The 18,482-nt window shown below is 42.0% G+C and overlaps 1 protein-coding gene across 4 annotated transcripts in view; it reads left to right on the top strand.

Annotated features, from left to right (window-relative positions):
• Positions 1–18,482, top strand: part of oxsr1b (oxidative stress responsive kinase 1b) — a 36,245-nt gene that overhangs the window by 10,401 nt on the left and 7,362 nt on the right. For 2 of the 4 annotated variants that reach the window (XM_069512066.1, XM_069512067.1), the window contains exons 3-12: positions 3,033–3,141; positions 8,768–8,909; positions 15,078–15,133; positions 15,368–15,477; positions 15,695–15,796; positions 15,932–16,065; positions 16,513–16,561; positions 17,526–17,591; positions 17,678–17,800; positions 17,973–18,050. In XM_069512066.1, the coding sequence (XP_069368167.1) occupies positions 3,033–3,141; positions 8,768–8,909; positions 15,078–15,133; positions 15,368–15,477; positions 15,695–15,796; positions 15,932–16,065; positions 16,513–16,561; positions 17,526–17,591; positions 17,678–17,800; positions 17,973–18,050 (969 nt within the window). The remainder of the gene's footprint in view (positions 1–3,032; positions 3,142–8,767; positions 8,910–15,077; positions 15,134–15,367; positions 15,478–15,694; positions 15,797–15,931; positions 16,066–16,512; positions 16,562–17,525; positions 17,592–17,677; positions 17,801–17,972; positions 18,051–18,482) is intronic. The other 2 variants (XM_020087500.2, XM_020087501.2) reach the window with 1 other exon arrangement.

Here is an 18,482-nt window from a genome sequence, read left to right as displayed (position 1 = left end):
GCTTCAATGACTTGTATGCAGATTTGAATCCAGATAAAGTTGGCGTGGGATAGGTAAAGCATTTGTTCTACAGTTGGTTTTGTGTTTGCTGGCAGAGAGGGGTGTTTTTTTTCTGTTGCATCGACTGTATATAAATACGGACGACGGACGACGTGACAGCTCCCCAAAAGTGAAGTCAAAGTGGCTTGATCGCCACCTATTGGCTGGCTGCAGGCAGAATATGTTACAAATCCTGCCTCCTCCGTGTTAGTGAATGGATTGAATACATTTTTCTTAAAGATGGTTCCTCTCATTTGAGGTTCTGCACTAAAGTTTGTTCATGTGATAATTTACACTGTCAGTTTGGGTTTAATTCTTCATTTGATGCTTTCAGTATAGATGAGACACATTTGGTTTCTTTGACTTTTTGTCAGATGAAATAAGCAGTTGCATCACATCAGGTAGCACCCTGAAACATTTTATATATACACTTGTCAGTGAGGTTAAGTGCAGATATTTTCACCAGACTATAAGAAATAAAAAGGCTGACCTGTGTCTTTTTCACTTCACTTAGTTTCATAGACTGGTTGGATGAGCTTTCCCTCTTGATGAAGATCACTTTGCATTACACCTGATGTTAAGACTGAAGAAGTGTTTTACATATCTGTGTCACATGCCTGAGTCAGAAGCTGTTGTAGAATTTGTCGGCAAATGAAGCTCATGCAGGAGAAGCTAAAGTATGTGCATGATGTACCCTTTACAGGAATGAGTCTGACCCAGAGCCTTTACAGAAAGAGTGTTGTCATGCACACATACTTAAAAAATCTTTGTTTTTCACTCAGCATTGACGTGCCCTGCAAAAATATTTTCTCATCGCAACATTTCATCAAAAGTTACACAGATACAATCAATAGGAATGAGAAGGTTTCTTTGCTGAAGCATAGGATAACAGTGACCTAACCCCACAACAAAGAGTCTCTCTGAGTCTCACATTGTCTGCTGGAAAAGATGTGAAAACCTGCCAACTGCCAGAGCACGATATCCTCCCTGTTATCCCATTGTTTTTCTTTTCTGGGGTTACCCTGGCCCACAGAGCTGTGGTGACCTGCCTCTTCCACTGTGCTGAGAACAGAGAGGGAGCGAGAGGAGGGGGTGTTAGGCTCCACTGAAGCCAGTTAGCAGCCAACAGGCTGTGTCATTATTGTTCCCTCTCAGCCTGTAGTATCCAGAGAAGAATGATAGGGAGACAACCCACAGGGCTCGTCGTCTGGCCCGACAGACTGGAAGTTATTAGGCTGCTTAATGATTAAAAAACAGCAGCATGGCATGTGGGCTCACCTGTTGGACTGTGAAAAGTGCAACTGTGTCTTCTGACTCACACTCTGCACAATTCTATTCTCCTCTTTAGCTTTTTCTTTATTCAAACATGTCTGTGCCCATCATGGTGTGATGAGTTTGTTTCATGCACCGCCTGCACCACCCTTATTGAGTCAACTGCTTTTTACTGGCATCTTGATGTCACCTGCCTCCTCAAGGCTTTCCTGGCTGAGACATGCTCCGAGGGCCGTGCGCACCATAGTGATGACTTTGCAGCTGAAGCAAACTGCTGCTAATACACTTTGTGTCAGCTAAGCGTTTATGCTGATGGGATATCAGGCTTCGGTTGCTCACTGTTTGACCCACAAGCATCTATCGATTTGATGTCTTTAACAAATGTTTTTCACTGGAGTGTTAAGGTTTCTCAGTTGACAGGCTTGTGGTGCACCTGTCATGGTGGAACACTGTCAGTGGATGTATTGAATAACACAATTTGGGGGAAAATGATACTTATTTGTGGTGAAACCCACAAACGGATGAGAAGGTCGATATTAATCTAATCACAGTACAGTGCTGTGCATTCAATACAGACACTGACAGGGGATAATCTTCACGTACTATTCACAATTAAGAAATTGGACGGAATATTTTTTTTGCTGAAAGATTTGGATAAATTAGTAATTGTTTAAAGGATTTTGGCAAAAATAATTATCTTTAATTGACAAATCTATTAATCAGTATCTCTAGATTAGAATAGAGCCTGATAATCAAAGTAAAAATGAAAAAAACAAAAAAATGATATAAAAATATTGTCTAGAGTATATGTGTATATATCTTATTTCAGTCTCATAATTTTTCACAAAGGGTACGGTGATGCTGTGCATCATTATGTCGCTCTAGTAAGAAGTTCTGTTAGTTTTTTTATATTTGAGTGTAGAAACAACAAGGAAAACATCTGAGAATCTGTGGTTCCATTCCCGAATTCAGCTAGATTTCCTTTTTCTCAGGAAGCTTGTCTATCCTCAAATGACTGTGTGACGGTGTTGAATTGATGCAATAGACTTCTGTGCCAGCATTACCTCAGCTCTCCTGCTCGCCAAGAACAGACACACACACACACACACACACACACACACACACACACACACACACACACACACACACACACACACACACACACACACACACACACACACACACACACACACACACACACACACAAAGAAAGGGTACTTTACAACTGTACAAAGGGCTGAGTACTGGCTGTTTTCTGCATACTATTCATGCACTATATTGGCTGAGTCTATTTCATTTCGGACTACTGACGTCAATATGATTTTAAGTATCTCACAAAATGTCAAAAATAGTTCCAACATCAAACATATTTTTGGTTATTTACTGTGACTGTATTCAGTTTGGATTCTCCAAGCTTCTCTTCTACTTTTTGGTAAGACTAATGAGAATAGCTAGGTAGTAGGCACCGTCTGTCTTGATGAATGAAATGTGTATTGTGTTTCATGGCTTATGTCTTTGCTGCCAGTCTTTTTTCACAGCTCAAAATATGTTTCTTTGTGCTGCACCAGAGGCTAATGGGTAATAAAAGTGATCAATAAAAACATATTGGGTGGGATTTGAAACCTCAACCCATTTCTATTAAATTAGAAGGTTTTATCAGTTCAATGACAAATACAGCGTGTCTTTCATCTAAGTTCCTTTCATGCTCTCTCCTCTAACAGAAAGAGATTCAGGCCATGAGCCAGTGCCACCACCCCAACATCGTGTCTTACTACACCTCGTTTGTGGTAAAGGATGAACTGTGGCTGGTCATGAAGCTGCTCAGTGGTGGTAAGTGCAACTGTATGTTTTTTTAAAGGTTATCTTGCTCCTATTAATCCACTGCACTGAACTTCAACCAATCATTCTGAATATCTTGATCCTGGACTGATCAAGTGGAGTATGATTGATTTGGAGTATCTTGTATTTCTTAGGCCATTTCATCAAAAATTTCATGGGGACCCCTCGTGATAGGAGAGGGGCAGTGGGAAGTGCTGCTTGCTGACGGTGATGTTAAGTGTGATTGTAGGGAATACAACAGCACGGATCCTCACTGTGTCCTGTGTGAGCTGCAGTTCTTTCCGGGCTTTAACTTAGTACTGTGCAGGAGCTAATGACAGGGCAGAGGTAATAACAGCCCGCAGGCTGGCATCATGGCATCCATCTGGAAGCACTGCAATTAACTAGTGAGAGGAGCAAGAACAAGAGGAGGCCACCATGGAGAGAGACCTCAAAAATGCAAAGAGTGAATTTGATTCTGATTCTATTGTTTGATTTAATTGCACAGTATGATATTAAAATGCATTATCAAGCTACAGTAAATGATAGTTGTAGTTCTGCATCAAAACAAACGGTATGTAGATAAAGCAAGAAGCAGCAGGCTCCTCTAACTCATAAAAAAAGACATCTTTATGAGACTAATGGTCATATGTTTACAGAGAGGCAGAAAATTCACCAGTCATCCCCTGACCATCCTGCTTTTAGTTCCACACACTTAATTATAAAAGAACAAGTGTACACAGATACATCCACACACTTGACATTTACTGTCTGATTTTACCCTCACTGATTCCTCTCAGGGCCCCTGTGTAAACAGCATCCCACTGTAACGGATAGTGCCCAGGTGGCATGTCTGGCTCCCCCCGATACACTGGACATGAGCTGCTTGGCAGCCGCCTTGCAGCTGGGCTCAGGGCACCGTGCCCGCCAAGTGACGCTTGAGCAGACGACCAGTGTCACAGCAGGAGCAAACACAACTCAAGATGGCCTCCCTCATCCCCCTTATCCGAGGGTAACAGAGAGGCTTAATGTTGAGTTTTATTGTGTGGACTAATTAAATGACGGACACGGTGGCGTCTACCATGGAGATGGAGCTCAAATGAGGTCTGGTTTATAGACCATCACTCTACAGGACAGACTGTACGAGCCCTGACGAAGCTTCAGTCGGCTCTACTGGTTTGATGGAGTATAAGAAACCCTCCACACTTCTGCTTTCAAAAGAGCCTTTACAGCTCCACAGTTAATGTGACAGAGCCCTGACATGTTTATGTATTGATGAGTTTTAAGTGCCAACTTTAGCAGAATAGAGTACATTTCTACAGCTCTCATTCCAAATGGAGAAAAGATGTTACAACACAGTACTATGTTGCATCACATTTATATCGCATTTTTTTGCTCCGGATGCATTTAATTTTGTCCTATCCAAGACTTTATAGAGAGCGATAGATGAGCCGGAAGGCAAAGCTTTCGATTTACGTTTGTTATCGACATCTACCAATCATCACCGATAGTCCTCTGACTTTGGATAATGGCCAAATGAATGAGATTGTGGATACAAGTGGCTGAAATTAGTGTCCTCCTCCTTCTAACTTGGTGCCTCCATGATTGAACCTTGAAAAAGATGATGGATAGATGGAGCCTCTTATGCAAATGATTTCTAGTCAGGTCTCTCTGGCAGCTCAACAGGTTTGGCCTTGAATGGATTTGAGTTCTGAGCTACGCACGCTCTAGGCACAGGGCTTTTCAGGAAATTCCCGTTCTGAATGTGACATGTGAACAACTGTTTCATCAGAGCTGCACAACCTGTCACCGCCTAAAAGACGTCTAGTGAAACCAACTGGGAGTGAATGAGTCATGCTAAAGCAAGCAGAGGAATGTGTTCCCAGAAGATTCATGCACAGCCTTTCCCCTGACCTAAAATCACTGCTGCATAGCTCCATCGAATGCCAATCCAACTTTACATTATAAAAAGACTTTTTCAAGTTTGGAGCCAGTTGATTTATTATGATGTGGCCCTTAGCTATTGCCAAAGCCTTTATGGTGACTCGAGGTTCATAGAGTCAATACAAGGAAAATCCAAAATGCAAAATTACCTTTGTTCACTTCTGTATTATAATGTTTTCTCCCTGTAGTAAATTAAGTATCTTTTTGATAGACTCTTCGTTTGGTCAAGCTAACAAGCCTCTCTTCCACACTTTATGTCTGCACCACCATTGACTCGTCACAGCCACTCCCCTGCCCCACCCTCCCTCTCCCCCCTCCAACTTTGCTTGGCATTCCCCTTCGTCCTTTAGCACAGTTGGCACCAGCTCTCGTCACCTTCACTTACTTCCCCCTCCTCCCCGCCCCCCACTTTGCTCTCTGATCCTCTCCCTCAGTCTCAAACCTCCTGCTCTGACCAGGAGAGTGGAAAGACTTTAAAGGTGAGGTTGCTGGATGAAGCACAGTTGTGTTGAAATTCCTGGCTCTTGCACCCATAACTGTTTTAATGTGAAATCCTGAGAAAAAAGGTTTGCCTAATCATAACTGAAATGATGATTTGACATTTTCGTTGGTACTAGCATGCTCTCCAGCACAATTCAGTTAAGTGTTAATTTATTCCCTGTGATTTGTATAAAGTTCCCCTCTGTGGGCTCAAACTAGCATCGCTCAAACCAGGCCAACAGGTGTCATTTGTCTCGGACGCTGTAGTCTTTCCTATGCAGACTGAACTTTGGGATTGTTAACCTGCCAGTCAGTGTCAGCACGATGAAACAACCTAATGAGGCATGAAGAGTTCAATCAGACGAATTTGAATGGGGCTGACAAGGTTGGCATTTAGTGATCCTCCAAAGTCTGCATCATGCTGGGTGTGTGTGTTTGCGCACTCTTGAGGATCCTTTTCCCTCAGTGCCACCTCAAGTTAAAGGAGACGTGTCAGTGTATGATCCGAAGAAAATGAGAAATACACACTTGGCAAAACATTGCAAAATGTTTTCCACCTCCTCAAAAGAATAGTTTGTCATGTTGGCAAATGATTTCTTTTCTTTTTTGCCAGGCGTAAGTTGAGGAGATTGATACAACTCTCATAACTGTATGATGGTCTTGGGGAAACCTGAACATAACGTGCACTCGGCCCAAAGTCTTCCCAGTCCCAAGAAGGCAGAAGTGTGCTTTTGTAAAAAAAATACAAAAGAGCAGCTTTATTTATTCCAAATGAGCAATGACCAAAACAACAACAAAAAGGTAATTCATTTCCTTAACTTCTCAATGACAAATTTATTTACCAAGTAATTTTTTAGAGTCTGGCTAGCTGTTTCCCAGACCTAATGTTAAGCTAAGTTATCCAGCTGCTCTGGCTAGCCTTATACTTAGTGTAGAAACATCATCAGAACTTTTTATACCCAGTTAGTCAGCAAGAACAGGACCATCGTATTACCCATTGCAACACTTTGTCTTCTAATCACATTTTCATTTGTCGGCTCATTAGGACTACAGCTCCCCTGTAATTGGAACTTGGCTCTATTCGCACACCTTTCTCCCATGAGTGCTCTCCTCATCACCTGTCACTCCCTCTCCTCCCTCCAGCAATCTCAGACGAGGAGGTGAACATCAGACCGAGTGCAGAAGCACCGAGATAGAGGAGGGAATGGTGCGGAGAGAACAGAGGAGGATAAAAATCAAACCGGCTGCCTTTTCTCAATGAGCTACAAAGAGCTGTCACATCAGAGACCCGAGGCTGCTCGCTTCTTATACTCTCCTCCTGCGTCTTTCCTTTTCACACATTCACATGCCCACATGTACACGCACTATCTCTTACAGTCAGACACATCTAGTCGGCTTTTCCCGCCTTCCCCTGTCTGTCCCCTCTTTGAATGGTTTCGTCTCCTCTCCTCGCTGCTGAATCACATTTTCTACTGTGCACCGTCACTGCATGAAGAACCCGCTGAACCCATCGTCCCTCCCTCACTCCCTTCTTACTCTCGCCTCTCCGTCTCACTGTGTCTAAGACTCTGCAATAACACTGTCTGGTCTCAGGTGGCCCGTCATCGTCAGCCTCTCTGGGTAATGCAGCAAGGATTGTCTGAGTGCCGCAAGCGACCCTGAAGTCCAGGAGCAAATAAATGTCTTTGCACCCCTCGCTCGGCACAGTTGCTAAAACACAATCAATTAAGTCCCGGAGTTGTGTTACGGATGGTGTTTTCCGGGCCTTGAAAGGGCGATTTCCAGCTTTTGTTTGCAAGTGCTGCTCAGTGTGTGTGTGGCTGAGGGTGTGTGTGTGAGCAAGAGAGGGAGGGACAGACACACAGTGTAGCAGTGTGATGTTTGTGTGTCGCACAATACAGCTCGTCAGGCAAGTGGCATTCTATTTGCTTCTCTGCTTTGTCCCCATTCACCAGTGTTGCCCAATTTTGTGTCACGTCGAATGCAAATACTGAACCTCTTTTCAGAGAGAGATTCTTTATTCTTTGGAAGTTGCACAAAGGAAATTGTACCCTGACAGCGGTTTGACTTTTCATCCGTAGCGCTCCTTTATTCAGCAGGAGCCAGGCTAAGGGTGACTTTTCTTCTTTTTTTTTTGGGCACTAAGCAGCCAGGTCAGTTAACAAAGCTGCACAAGTTCTGTTTGCCAGCGGCAAATGAAGACAAAGACATCAGTTTGACTTATAACCTGAAATGCTAACCTGCTCACTTATCTGTACTGCAGATCTCTATCTTGTTAAAACAGCTCTGAAGGCAATTTCATTCTACAACAGAATTCACATACATTTTGCAATGACCTAAAACCGTAGAGCTCAGTTTGTGTTTGTGACTTCGACTGCAGCGAGACTGTAACAATGATGTCATCGAGAGTTCTATCCCAGAGCGGCGACAAATGAAATGACTCTGTCAGTAGCCATGGTGATTTTAACTGGCCATATTATCTGATTAACAGCTGTGGGCTCCAGTTTGAAAGGAAACTTGGATGAAAAAAACTTGAAAGAAAACTCCTGTGAGCCTTTAATCAAATTTAAAGTTCAATAAATGTCCTCAAATGACATCATGTTTTCCTCTTGTTTTATCAATGAGAGACTTGTTGGTAGATACTGGCCGCACTTTCTGAAAACATAGAATGCACAACACAAAATTCTTCAGGATGGATTTACCCTATAAAGAATGTTTGGTAATGAATGTTTTGATTTATCTCCCTGCACCATTGGTTTGTTTTGCCCTGGCCAGATTTAAAGGTTGTGGTGATGTTTAGGGTTAAGTAGCTTAATCATATTTTCTTCCCCCAGTAGAATTAATCTTGAATCTTGGGCCGGATCTGGAAAGAAGCCGTTGTGTACCCACAATCTAATTTATCTAAACAATATAAGATTACACATAAATTATCTTGACTGAATGTCTGCCAATCTGCCAGGAAGTGTGTGTTTTCACAAATGCATTTTGTTTTAGAGAAGGCTTAAACAAATGACACTGGCCAGCCTGAGGTGACTTTCTCAGAGATGTGAGGAAAAAAGACTATTTATTTAAGAAGCCGACTGCTGGATAATCTCTGTTTCCTTCTGACAGTAATGTTGACATTCATAAATGTCATTTTCAAGACGGACAATTGAAGCAAAATGTTGTTAAGTCCAGCTTTTTTGTCAACTGCTGTGCTTTACCTGTTTTCCAGGCTCCGTGCTAGATGTGATCAAGCATATCATCTCGCGAGGCGAACACAAGACGGGCGTCGTGGACGAAGCCAGCATAGCCACCGTGTTGAGAGACGTGCTCGAGGGACTGGAGTACCTACACAAGAACGGACAGATCCACAGGTGAAGAGGCTCGTTGCCCTCCACTTTGGGGCTGAAATAAAACTGACACATGACTTTTCATCACTGCTAAGTACTGAGGCTTTATCAGGCTTCACCTTGAGTGTTTATGGAGCAGAAATACATAACTCCAACCTTGACTTTTTCCTCTCTGGTACTAGCATAACAAGAGACCTTGAGCTCATGTGTAGATAGATGTCTGGTCATTAGATACAACTTTTCTTGAGAATACAATTATTCAATGTTTTTTAAAAAACAGATAATATTTATACATAATACTAATTGATGCATGCCATTTTATAAAGACGGGTTTTATTAAAATACTTATTAGCCTGGCTATTTTATACATATCAAGGTGAAGATTGCTCCGATCAGATTGATAAACGACTGCTATAATCTTTATTGGCTGATGTGATCCCTGATTTTATTTTCAGAAATTGCAATCAAAAAATGTTTTATCCCCATGGGAGAAATTGGGTCACATAAGAATTGTATCATTCTAGAGAAGAAGAGATGTAGAACAACGTAGAGGAATGTGATGTTTAGGTTGTTTTCCTGCACGAGGAAATTGTCCTGTGAGATTTGAATCATTTAATGATCAGCTCTACTGATTGGCCTTTATAGAAACCACTAATCAAACTATTTAGAATAAATATCAGCCATTGACAACCAGTGGCTGATTGATGGAGAACCCTCATTATCTGGTATCTGTTACATTCATTCTGTTTTTCATTTTTTCTTCTGTCATAGTGAGTAACCTATGCACATGACTTCACGTCTCAGTGCATGGTTTAATGCAAATCACAGTATATAGAAGTTAGTGGTATTTTTCAGGCTGTCAGGGGTTCGTTCAGGGGTATCATGCAGATCTGTATGGAGACGAGGCAGCATTCGTCTTATTACTTCCTGTTAACGTTATATGACGAAACCCCTCTGTGTTTAAATCTGAAAGTGTTGCAAGACGTCTGTAAATAGACTTACCACATACCACCTCCCGGGCTGATAATCTTCAAGAGCTACTATATGTCTATGCATAAGTGGAATGTGTCAATGGCAGATTTGTGTGCCATAGGAAATGTGATGCTGAAAGCTCTGCTGTAAGCCCTTTCAAGACCGGGCTCAGTCCCCGTACTCAGGCCGCTACAATGAACCCAGTCAACACAGTGACTGTAGAAGCCGTCACATGACCTCCTCTGTATTTAATATTCATTACTCACTTTCTCATACATCAAATTTTTTTTCTCCCACCAGCACACACACACACACACACACACACACACACACACACACACACACACACACACACACACACACACACACACACACACAACAGAGCCCTGGACCAGCTCCTTGTAAATAATGCATGGCTTTTGAGCTTGGTTAACTGCTGAGCAGCTTTCACAGTAGCATGCCAACAAGAGAGAGAGAGAGAGAGAGAGGCTTGATTTAAGACGTGGGCCTGGATGAGGGATGTGTTGTCATCAGCCATGATATCATTTTATTCACCTGCAAATTAGAAAACTGCTTTAGCAGTTGTGGAATGTGGAATTGACATAAACACAATTTAAATCATTATCTTAATTAAAAGGGTTGTCCACTCTGGTCTGCTGCAGCATTTAAGTATCCACTTCCAGCCAAATGTTGACAGGGTTATCAGTCAGAGCCAGAGAGAGGAAAATGTCGCTGAATTAAACCTGCCTTCACCTCCTTGCCCTACAGAGACGTGATAAGTTCCTCACTTCTGTCCATCGCCAGTTTCTGAGTGAAAATTAAAATGTGAGCACTGTAAAATGTTGACATACTGAGAGCGTAGAGGCTATGGTCAGATGAAACCTGCCTGCTGATGCAAAAAAAACTTGCATGTATATGTTCCCTGCGTTCCTCCCGGTGTAAGCTGGATCATATGAGAAGGAGCCTCCGGGCGGGGGTGATGGAGAGAGTCAAGTTAGTGAAGCTCCACGAGGAGGGAGGGAGAAAGAGAGAAAGTGTCACATGATACGCTCCATTGAGCCCGGGAAGACAGAAAAGCAATTAGAGTGTTGCGGCCTTGCGCTGTAGGCTTGAGCAGAGACATTTACCACAAGACGGTAAACTGCTCCACCTCCACAGTCACAGCAATGTGGAAAATCAGTGATTCAAAGGTGACACTTGTTCTCTAACTCAAGCAGCAGGTAGCCACTGTACATATGACAAAGACAAATACCTCATTGGTTGAATCTTAGAAAATTTGCCTGTGAGTTAATTACTGGAAAGTGATCATGAAATTGTGGTGAGCTCTTTCTCGTTTTCGGAAACCTTGCATCCTCCGAGGGAAAATTACTTGTTTATGTGTTGTAGCAATAATCAGGTAATTGCTGTAGTTATGCTGCTTCTGGGAGCAAAGAGGCTCTTGTTGTGGATTAAAGCAAAATTGAAAAAATGAGAAATAAAAAAAATAAAATGATTTGGAAAAACCAGAGAATGCAGTTCAGTGGTATGGTAGAAGCAGTCAAAATATAGAACCAGAGGGATGATATTTCTGTGGTCAAAAAGGCATGGTTAAAATGGAGGAGGTATTTCATCCCCTCAGGAGACCCACAGGGCATCTCATAAAGCCTTTTTTTACGGCCCTGTAAGGGCCACTGTGAGCCTGGCACCAGGATGTGATGTCACAGGAGGTGACCCGGTGGAGCTGAAAGGTGCGAGAGCCGCCAGATGAGGATGATAAATCTGCTTGACAGTTTCATTGCCTGGCTGTTCCCACCTGGCTACTGCTCGGCTATCATTTCAGTAGGTCATAAATATAAAGAGATCACACAGTCGTTTAAGTTTCACTATTTTTTCTTGCATACACCTCCTATAGGTTTTAGCAACATTCTTGATAATCTTTAAGGTTTTTTAACTAATAGAAATAAGCATATGTCTCCAAGCATATCTAATATTGTACCATGTGGCTGGGTGACTTGTAGGAGTTGGGCCTTTACCTGCAGGTTGGCTTTTTGTCTCTCTCCACTCCAATTTCTCTTTGAACTTGCATGGTGCATTGTGTCACCATCTCCTCCCTCCTCCTCCTCTTCCTCTCCTGTGAATGTTAATGACTGTATGCACTCTGCAGTTTTTTTTCTACGAGCGTTACAATCTGCTGCAGTGAACCATAGCCTCCATGGTCCTTGAATCAATGCAGGAGGGAAGCAATCAGATCTTCTTGATCACTCTTTGTGGATGACGGAGCTTCGTGGGTGCTCTGTTATGTCATTCATGGACATATATGGACATCAATCAGATGAGTATTAATGTGATGTCACAAAGTCAATTGGTAATTTATTAATTGAACAAGTGCTTATAGTCTCCTGGTAGCAAAACAGCTCTACGTGTCCAAAATCATTAAAATAGTTCAGTGTAATTTCTACATTGAAGATTATTTCTCTCTTAAACTGGCATAGGTCAACTGTTGAGTTCCAGATATAGATACACAAAATACATACTACGGCTTCTCCTTTTTCCAATAAACATGAAAGAAGCAAGATGACAGGTTAGCAGATCTTGTGATATGGCCTCGCATGGGTAGTTGGCCCAGTCTGAACTCACAATACCTCATTAAAATACTGAATATCCTAACCCATGCGAAACCCTGAATACAACTGGACCCTCTGAGATGGAGACAGTGGTTGTGTAAACGAGGAAAAGTATTTTGGAATACTCCAAAACATGCCTCTCAAGTGGTCTCTTCTGGTGCAGGATTAGAGGGGAGCACCTCCCCTCTAATCCCTAAAAAATTTCTCAAATTACTCTACGTAAATTATCCCTATTGTATGTGCTAACACCTGCCGTAGAGGACGAGTGTGTTCTTAATTAAGAAGAAGTGAGTGCAAGAAAAGGGGAGATACTGTGACCTGATGTCACCTAGCTGATATGTGAGGGCAGCAAGGTGGCAGCGGGACAAGCCGGAGAGCTGCAGAGCACAGAGATCTGCACGTCAGCAGACGTTTCAAAAGGCAGTTTTTTAAATCCACTAGCAAAGGCTGTCGTGTCTGCCTTTCATCCACCCTTCCCCATTCTCTGCATCATATCTGCTCCAACAGTTACAGATTTTAGCTCATCTAGACGTAAATGTGAACGTTAGCCAGATGTAGCACACTGACAGCTCTGTCTGGGCTGATAATTAAAACTACAGCTTAGACGAGACACCAATAGGGCTGCAGTCAACCTTAGAAAATCTGGGTTGACTACAATTGTATTCACTCTTCAACTAATAGATTTGTCGCGTGGAGGAAATAAATAATCAATCTGCAACAGTGCACTGAGTTCACTCCACAGCCTCACTAGTCTAAATGAATGTAAATAAACACGAAAAGCTCCTGTTTACAGCTTAAAAAAGCACTTTAACATTATTATTACAGCAAACATAGTGAAATAGGGCAGTGATGATATGGCCACATATGAAGGGTTCCAGTGCAGATAAGTTACCTTTTTGTTTTTACATTGTTGTGCTTTTATATGCAAACTGCTTTTCACAAAGTTTACGCTCAACTATTTTGTCAAAATGCTGCCACATGACAACTTGTTCGACAAGCTGTGAAATAGTTTCGAACCAGCTCTGATTCAGTAACATTTCCTAGCGGTCTCCATTAGTACGAGTTAGTCTAAATTTTACCCAGGTTGTTTCCCGATCACTGCCACTCTCCAGCCCTCTGTACGAGATCTGTCTGCAATGGGGTATTTTACTGGAACACTCAGCAAAAGAGGCCTCTTCACTCAAGCATTCACCAGCATATAAACAAACATTTGAACTATGGCCTGCAAGCTCTTGAGTCTCCTTGGCACATTGTGCATCTTGAGTAGGTTTCTTGTAAAGATTGTTCTTGCAGCTTGTAGCTGCAGGAGAAGGGGTGCTCGAGCCAAAGTGCCAACTCCACCTCTTTCACTGCAAAACCATGGGCCTCAAGGAGAGTCCAGCAGCCAGGGCAGTTGAAATGCAGGGAAACTTCTACATTTTAACGTGCTTCAGTTGAATTCTTGCCTCAGTTGCACAAGAATCTTTCAAACCACTACATTTATCTCTGCAGCATTTGCAGCCCACATACCTGGGGTTTGAGTGGATATATTATATGGATTAAATTATGTGTCCAATAAAATGGGAAAGTGAGCCTTTGTTTCTTGGAAGTCTTGTCATGTCTCATCTCCCAAGACCAGTCTATTCTTACATTTTCATTGAAACCAGTTAGTTGATCCAACACCATGCATCTTTCTTTAAAAGCTGCAAGTTTTTTACTGCACTGCCCCCATCTGGCAGCAGGGTGAACAGCTCAGTTGTTGTGTTGGCATTTCTACTGAATCATGTCTGACAGTCAATTCAAGTTTATGACCTGTCTTTGGGTAAACTGTGAATTAGAGACGTTTAGGTCAGTGTAGTGGCTGACAGTGTTCTTGGCCTTGTCTCTCTTTGGAGTTCTTTGCCCTCTTAAAGTCTTTTTCGCATTATTCAACTTCATTGTCCTCGAGGGGAAACTTGTTTTGCAGGAAGGCTCAGAGACTCTACCATTGAGTTGTAAAAAGTGTAATCAATTTACTGCACACACCTGTACTTCTGTATGAATGTTAGTTTGTTATCGATAACAATACCCAGGTACTTATAACTTTGGACTATAACTATGACCTCTGCACTGATAGCAGTTTGAATTGCTGGATATGACATCCTTCTAAAATCTATGAACATGTCTGTGTTTTTTTCTTTGGTTTATTCTCTTTTAACCAGAACATTAACTTCCTGTAATGCTAGACAGCAGGAAGAAGTGACTGTTGTTGCCTTTCACTTGACCCTTTTGATTTTATCTCTGAAAGTCTGTTGCTATGACAACTCTGTCTGGCTGGTGAGATGGCAATATTCGCTCTGTGTGGCAGACAGGCAGTCAGACGACTGTCCCTGTTGAATCCGCTTATCGCCACCAGGGGAAGCTGAACAGATTAACGTGTGTGTGTGTCATTAATTAAGTCTTTTATAAAAAGCCCACTCTGCAAAAAAGATGAAAGCTTTGAAGCCCATATGTTCTTTCGAGATTTCATCATTAGCAAGCAAATCAAGTTAAGAAAAGATCCCACATATTCACTGAATCAGTGACTGAACTTGTCTTGTTTTGTCTTCTTTCTCTCAAGATGCCTCATCACAACAAATTCTTCTCTTGTCTTTTACAGAGATCTTAAGGCTGGAAACATTCTCCTCGGGGACGATGGTTCAGTGCAAATTGCAGGTATTTATCAACAAGGCAACACTTCCCTCTGACACCCAAGCTGCACTGCTGCTGCAACCTTATTTACCCTGTTAGACTGCTGACTCTGTTCCAATATCTTAGTGTATTTATGCACAGGAGCCCCACTCTGTGGAGGAACATTAACCCTCTTTATAATACTGTCATTGACTTACTGCTTTGGGTCCTTTGCGTGTTTATCAAATATTTTCACCCTCTCCTTTCCCCTTTCTTTAGACTTTGGCGTCAGTGCCTTTCTAGCCACAGGTGGTGACATCACTCGCAACAAAGTGCGCAAGACGTTCGTGGGAACGCCATGCTGGATGGCGCCAGAGGTCATGGAGCAGGTTGGTCCTCTTTAACATAAAACCAACAAATAACTGTTACAATAAAAACCTTGCAAAGTTTAACACTTATCTGCCTTATTTTTTTCTGTCTTAATCCAAGAATGAAAAAACAAACTTTTCTGTTAACAAACATCATGTTTAAATCATATAATATTACTCTTAACACAACATAAAGAGCTTATTTATTTAGGTTGAATGTGGTTTCTCTTATCTGCAGGTGAGGGGCTATGATTTCAAAGCAGATATTTGGAGTTTTGGAATCACAGCCATTGAGCTCGCCACAGGGGCTGCTCCTTATCACAAATACCCGCCAATGAAGGTGAGAAGAGAAAACTTTGGCACAATCTAACGTAACTAGAAACATGCGGTTGATGATGCAGGACAAATGTGGGCACCACTTTCCAAAGTTTGTTCTGTGGTGATGTCTGAGCAAACGTGTTTGTGGTATCACCAGGTGTTGATGCTGACGCTGCAGAATGACCCTCCGTCCCTGGAGACCGGCATCACAGACAAAGAGATGGTGAAGAAATATGGAAAATCCTTCAGGAAGATGATCTCGCTGTGTCTACAGAAAGAACCGGAAAAAAGGTGCAGATTGTAGATAAAGGTTACATCCACACTGCCAACTTTTAGTTTTAAAACACATCACTGTTGCTTCGTTAGTACGGCTGTAGCCAAAGTCTCATCAAACACATGATACTTTACGGTGTCTTTAAGTAAATATATTTAATCCAAGGCATTAATGTTTTTGCTTCATTTGCAGAATGCTAATTATGTACTTAGTTCAATAACATGTCATAGGTGCAATTGTTGACACTCAATTTACAGGCAATAGAACTGTTTTACACAACTTAATTCATGTTGAGCAAAGTAGCCTATAATTGCTTTTATTGTCCTGAGAACAATCATGTTGCATCACACTTCAGTGGTTCTGTTGAAAGTAATGTCCCACGTTTTTCAATCAGTGGGGGTATAAAGGCAGTGACAGTCAAATTAACACGACTAATTCATTGTTATTCTGTTGGGTTTTTTCAGGCCAACATCCTCAGAGCTGTTGAAGCATAAATTCTTTCAGAAAGCAAAGGTAGGTGCTCGTGCTCCCTCTGGACCTGAGACTGAATTAACTTCTCAGTGAGTCAGCACCTGTTTCAGACACTGGTCGAACTGGTTGATGAGTAAATGTCTGAGCCTGCAGAAGTGATTGTGTCTACATTTTCTGATTTAACCTCTGTTTAAAATTAATCTGAATGCCTTCAGTGACAACAGATTGATTTATTTTATAGTTTTCTCGCTCCAGAGGTTTGGAAATGATTGAACGATGGTTCAGTGTTGGAAAAGGAGCAAAAAGCTTGACACATCAAGAGTTGAAAATAAACCAATATTGTTTCTCTCCCTGAGGAGATGTTTGTGTGAGTCAGGCTTCTTCTCACTTGGTTTATTTTGTCAGTGTATCCGACTGAGTTCGCTGCAGAGTTCTTCTCAGTATCGGTTGCACAGATCTGTTTCTAACAAAGGCATAAGCAGTCTAACTCCAACCTTCGGAACTGGAACAACTAGAGAGGCAATGGCAGGAACCTCAGTTCTTGGTATATCCAGCAGAGGGCAGGCCTTGTTTATTTGAACAGTATACTATACTCAATTTAAAAGTGATGAGTGAGTACTACAGTTAAAGTTTGTTTCCATGGGTTTATTATATTACCAAATTATCAACACACCAAATTTCATTAACATTTGTGATGTTGTGGCCTAAAAGTGTGATGATGCAAAAGATAAAGACAATCAAGTAAAATGCTTTTGAACCTTTACTGGCCTGATCCTCAGAGGGAGACTGTTTTAGAACCGGGTCAGGAAATCACTCCTACAGTTAGTGGTGGAGTCAGGCTGTGTGACTTTAAATTGGAAAGATTTTGAATATAGTCCTTAAATTGAAGGTATGGTGTCAGTGAAGCACAGTATGTGTTAACTGTGTGCATAAAGTAAGACTTAATCATGCTACACAATGAAGGATTTTGGAATGACAGCCTTTTATTTTCTCCCTCTTGTGTCAGACCCACGAGTATTTAAACGAGAAGTTACTTCAGAGGGCGCCCACAATAACCGAGAGGTCAAAAAGGGTAAGACCGCAAATGTCATTATATTAAAGTATATTCAAATTTTCAGTTACTTGCCACTAAGACAGTTTTGTGTGTGTGTGTGTCAGGTACGTCGAGTGCCAGGTTCCAGTGGCCGGCTGCATAAAACGGAGGACGGCGAATGGGAATGGAGTGATGATGAGTTGGATGAAGAAAGTGAAGAGGGCAAAGCTGCTGTTGCTGCCTTAAGGGTGAGATGAACCTACAACTTGTGTTTTTCTCCTTCACATGAACACATTAACTCTTTTTGATGTCTTGTCTTTTAATCGCTGTACTCTTTTGAAATTGTCATGTGCATGTCTGTCCATTGCCTCTCCACTGAGTCTCCCCCTGTATGTGTGTATGTTCTGTCCAATGGCCAAGGAGCAGCAGGTGAAGCCTGTTAGCGCCCCCAGGCGACAAGTGCGCTTCTCCTACCCACTCGAGCTGCCTGCGTCCAGGGTTGTTCACTTGTCTCATAAATACAGATGGCGCTCCCCTAACAAGGAAGGACTCTCTCTGCACGTTAGCTAGGGGGCTTGTGACGGCTGCAGTTGGAAAGGAGGGTGGGGAAAAGAACAGATGACCTTTGTTGTTAGAGTGAGGGTTGTACATGAGTGAGGAAAAAAATCTGTAATCTGTATCCAGATATTAACAATTTTCTTCTCAGTTGTCATAAACCAGATTATTAAGTCTCATCTTGAATATGAACTTGATTTCTCAGAGTTACTCCGTGTAGGGATAAGCTTTTATCTTCCAGATAATTGTAAGAGTGTGGTTGACCTCTAGATAACTTTACACGAACCCATTAGAAGGTAACTACTGCAGAAATCACCAGATTAAGTTGTGCAATAGATTTGGGGAAAGTAAAGGTTCTGAAAAGAAATGTGTCCA

The sequence above is a fragment of the Paralichthys olivaceus genome, chromosome 17 (assembly GCF_024713975.1).
Source record: "Paralichthys olivaceus isolate ysfri-2021 chromosome 17, ASM2471397v2, whole genome shotgun sequence".
NCBI classification, from domain to species: Eukaryota; Metazoa; Chordata; class Actinopteri; order Pleuronectiformes; family Paralichthyidae; genus Paralichthys; species Paralichthys olivaceus.
The sequence above is the reverse complement of the archived record's forward strand: the minus strand, read 5'-3'. Positions and strand labels throughout refer to the sequence as shown.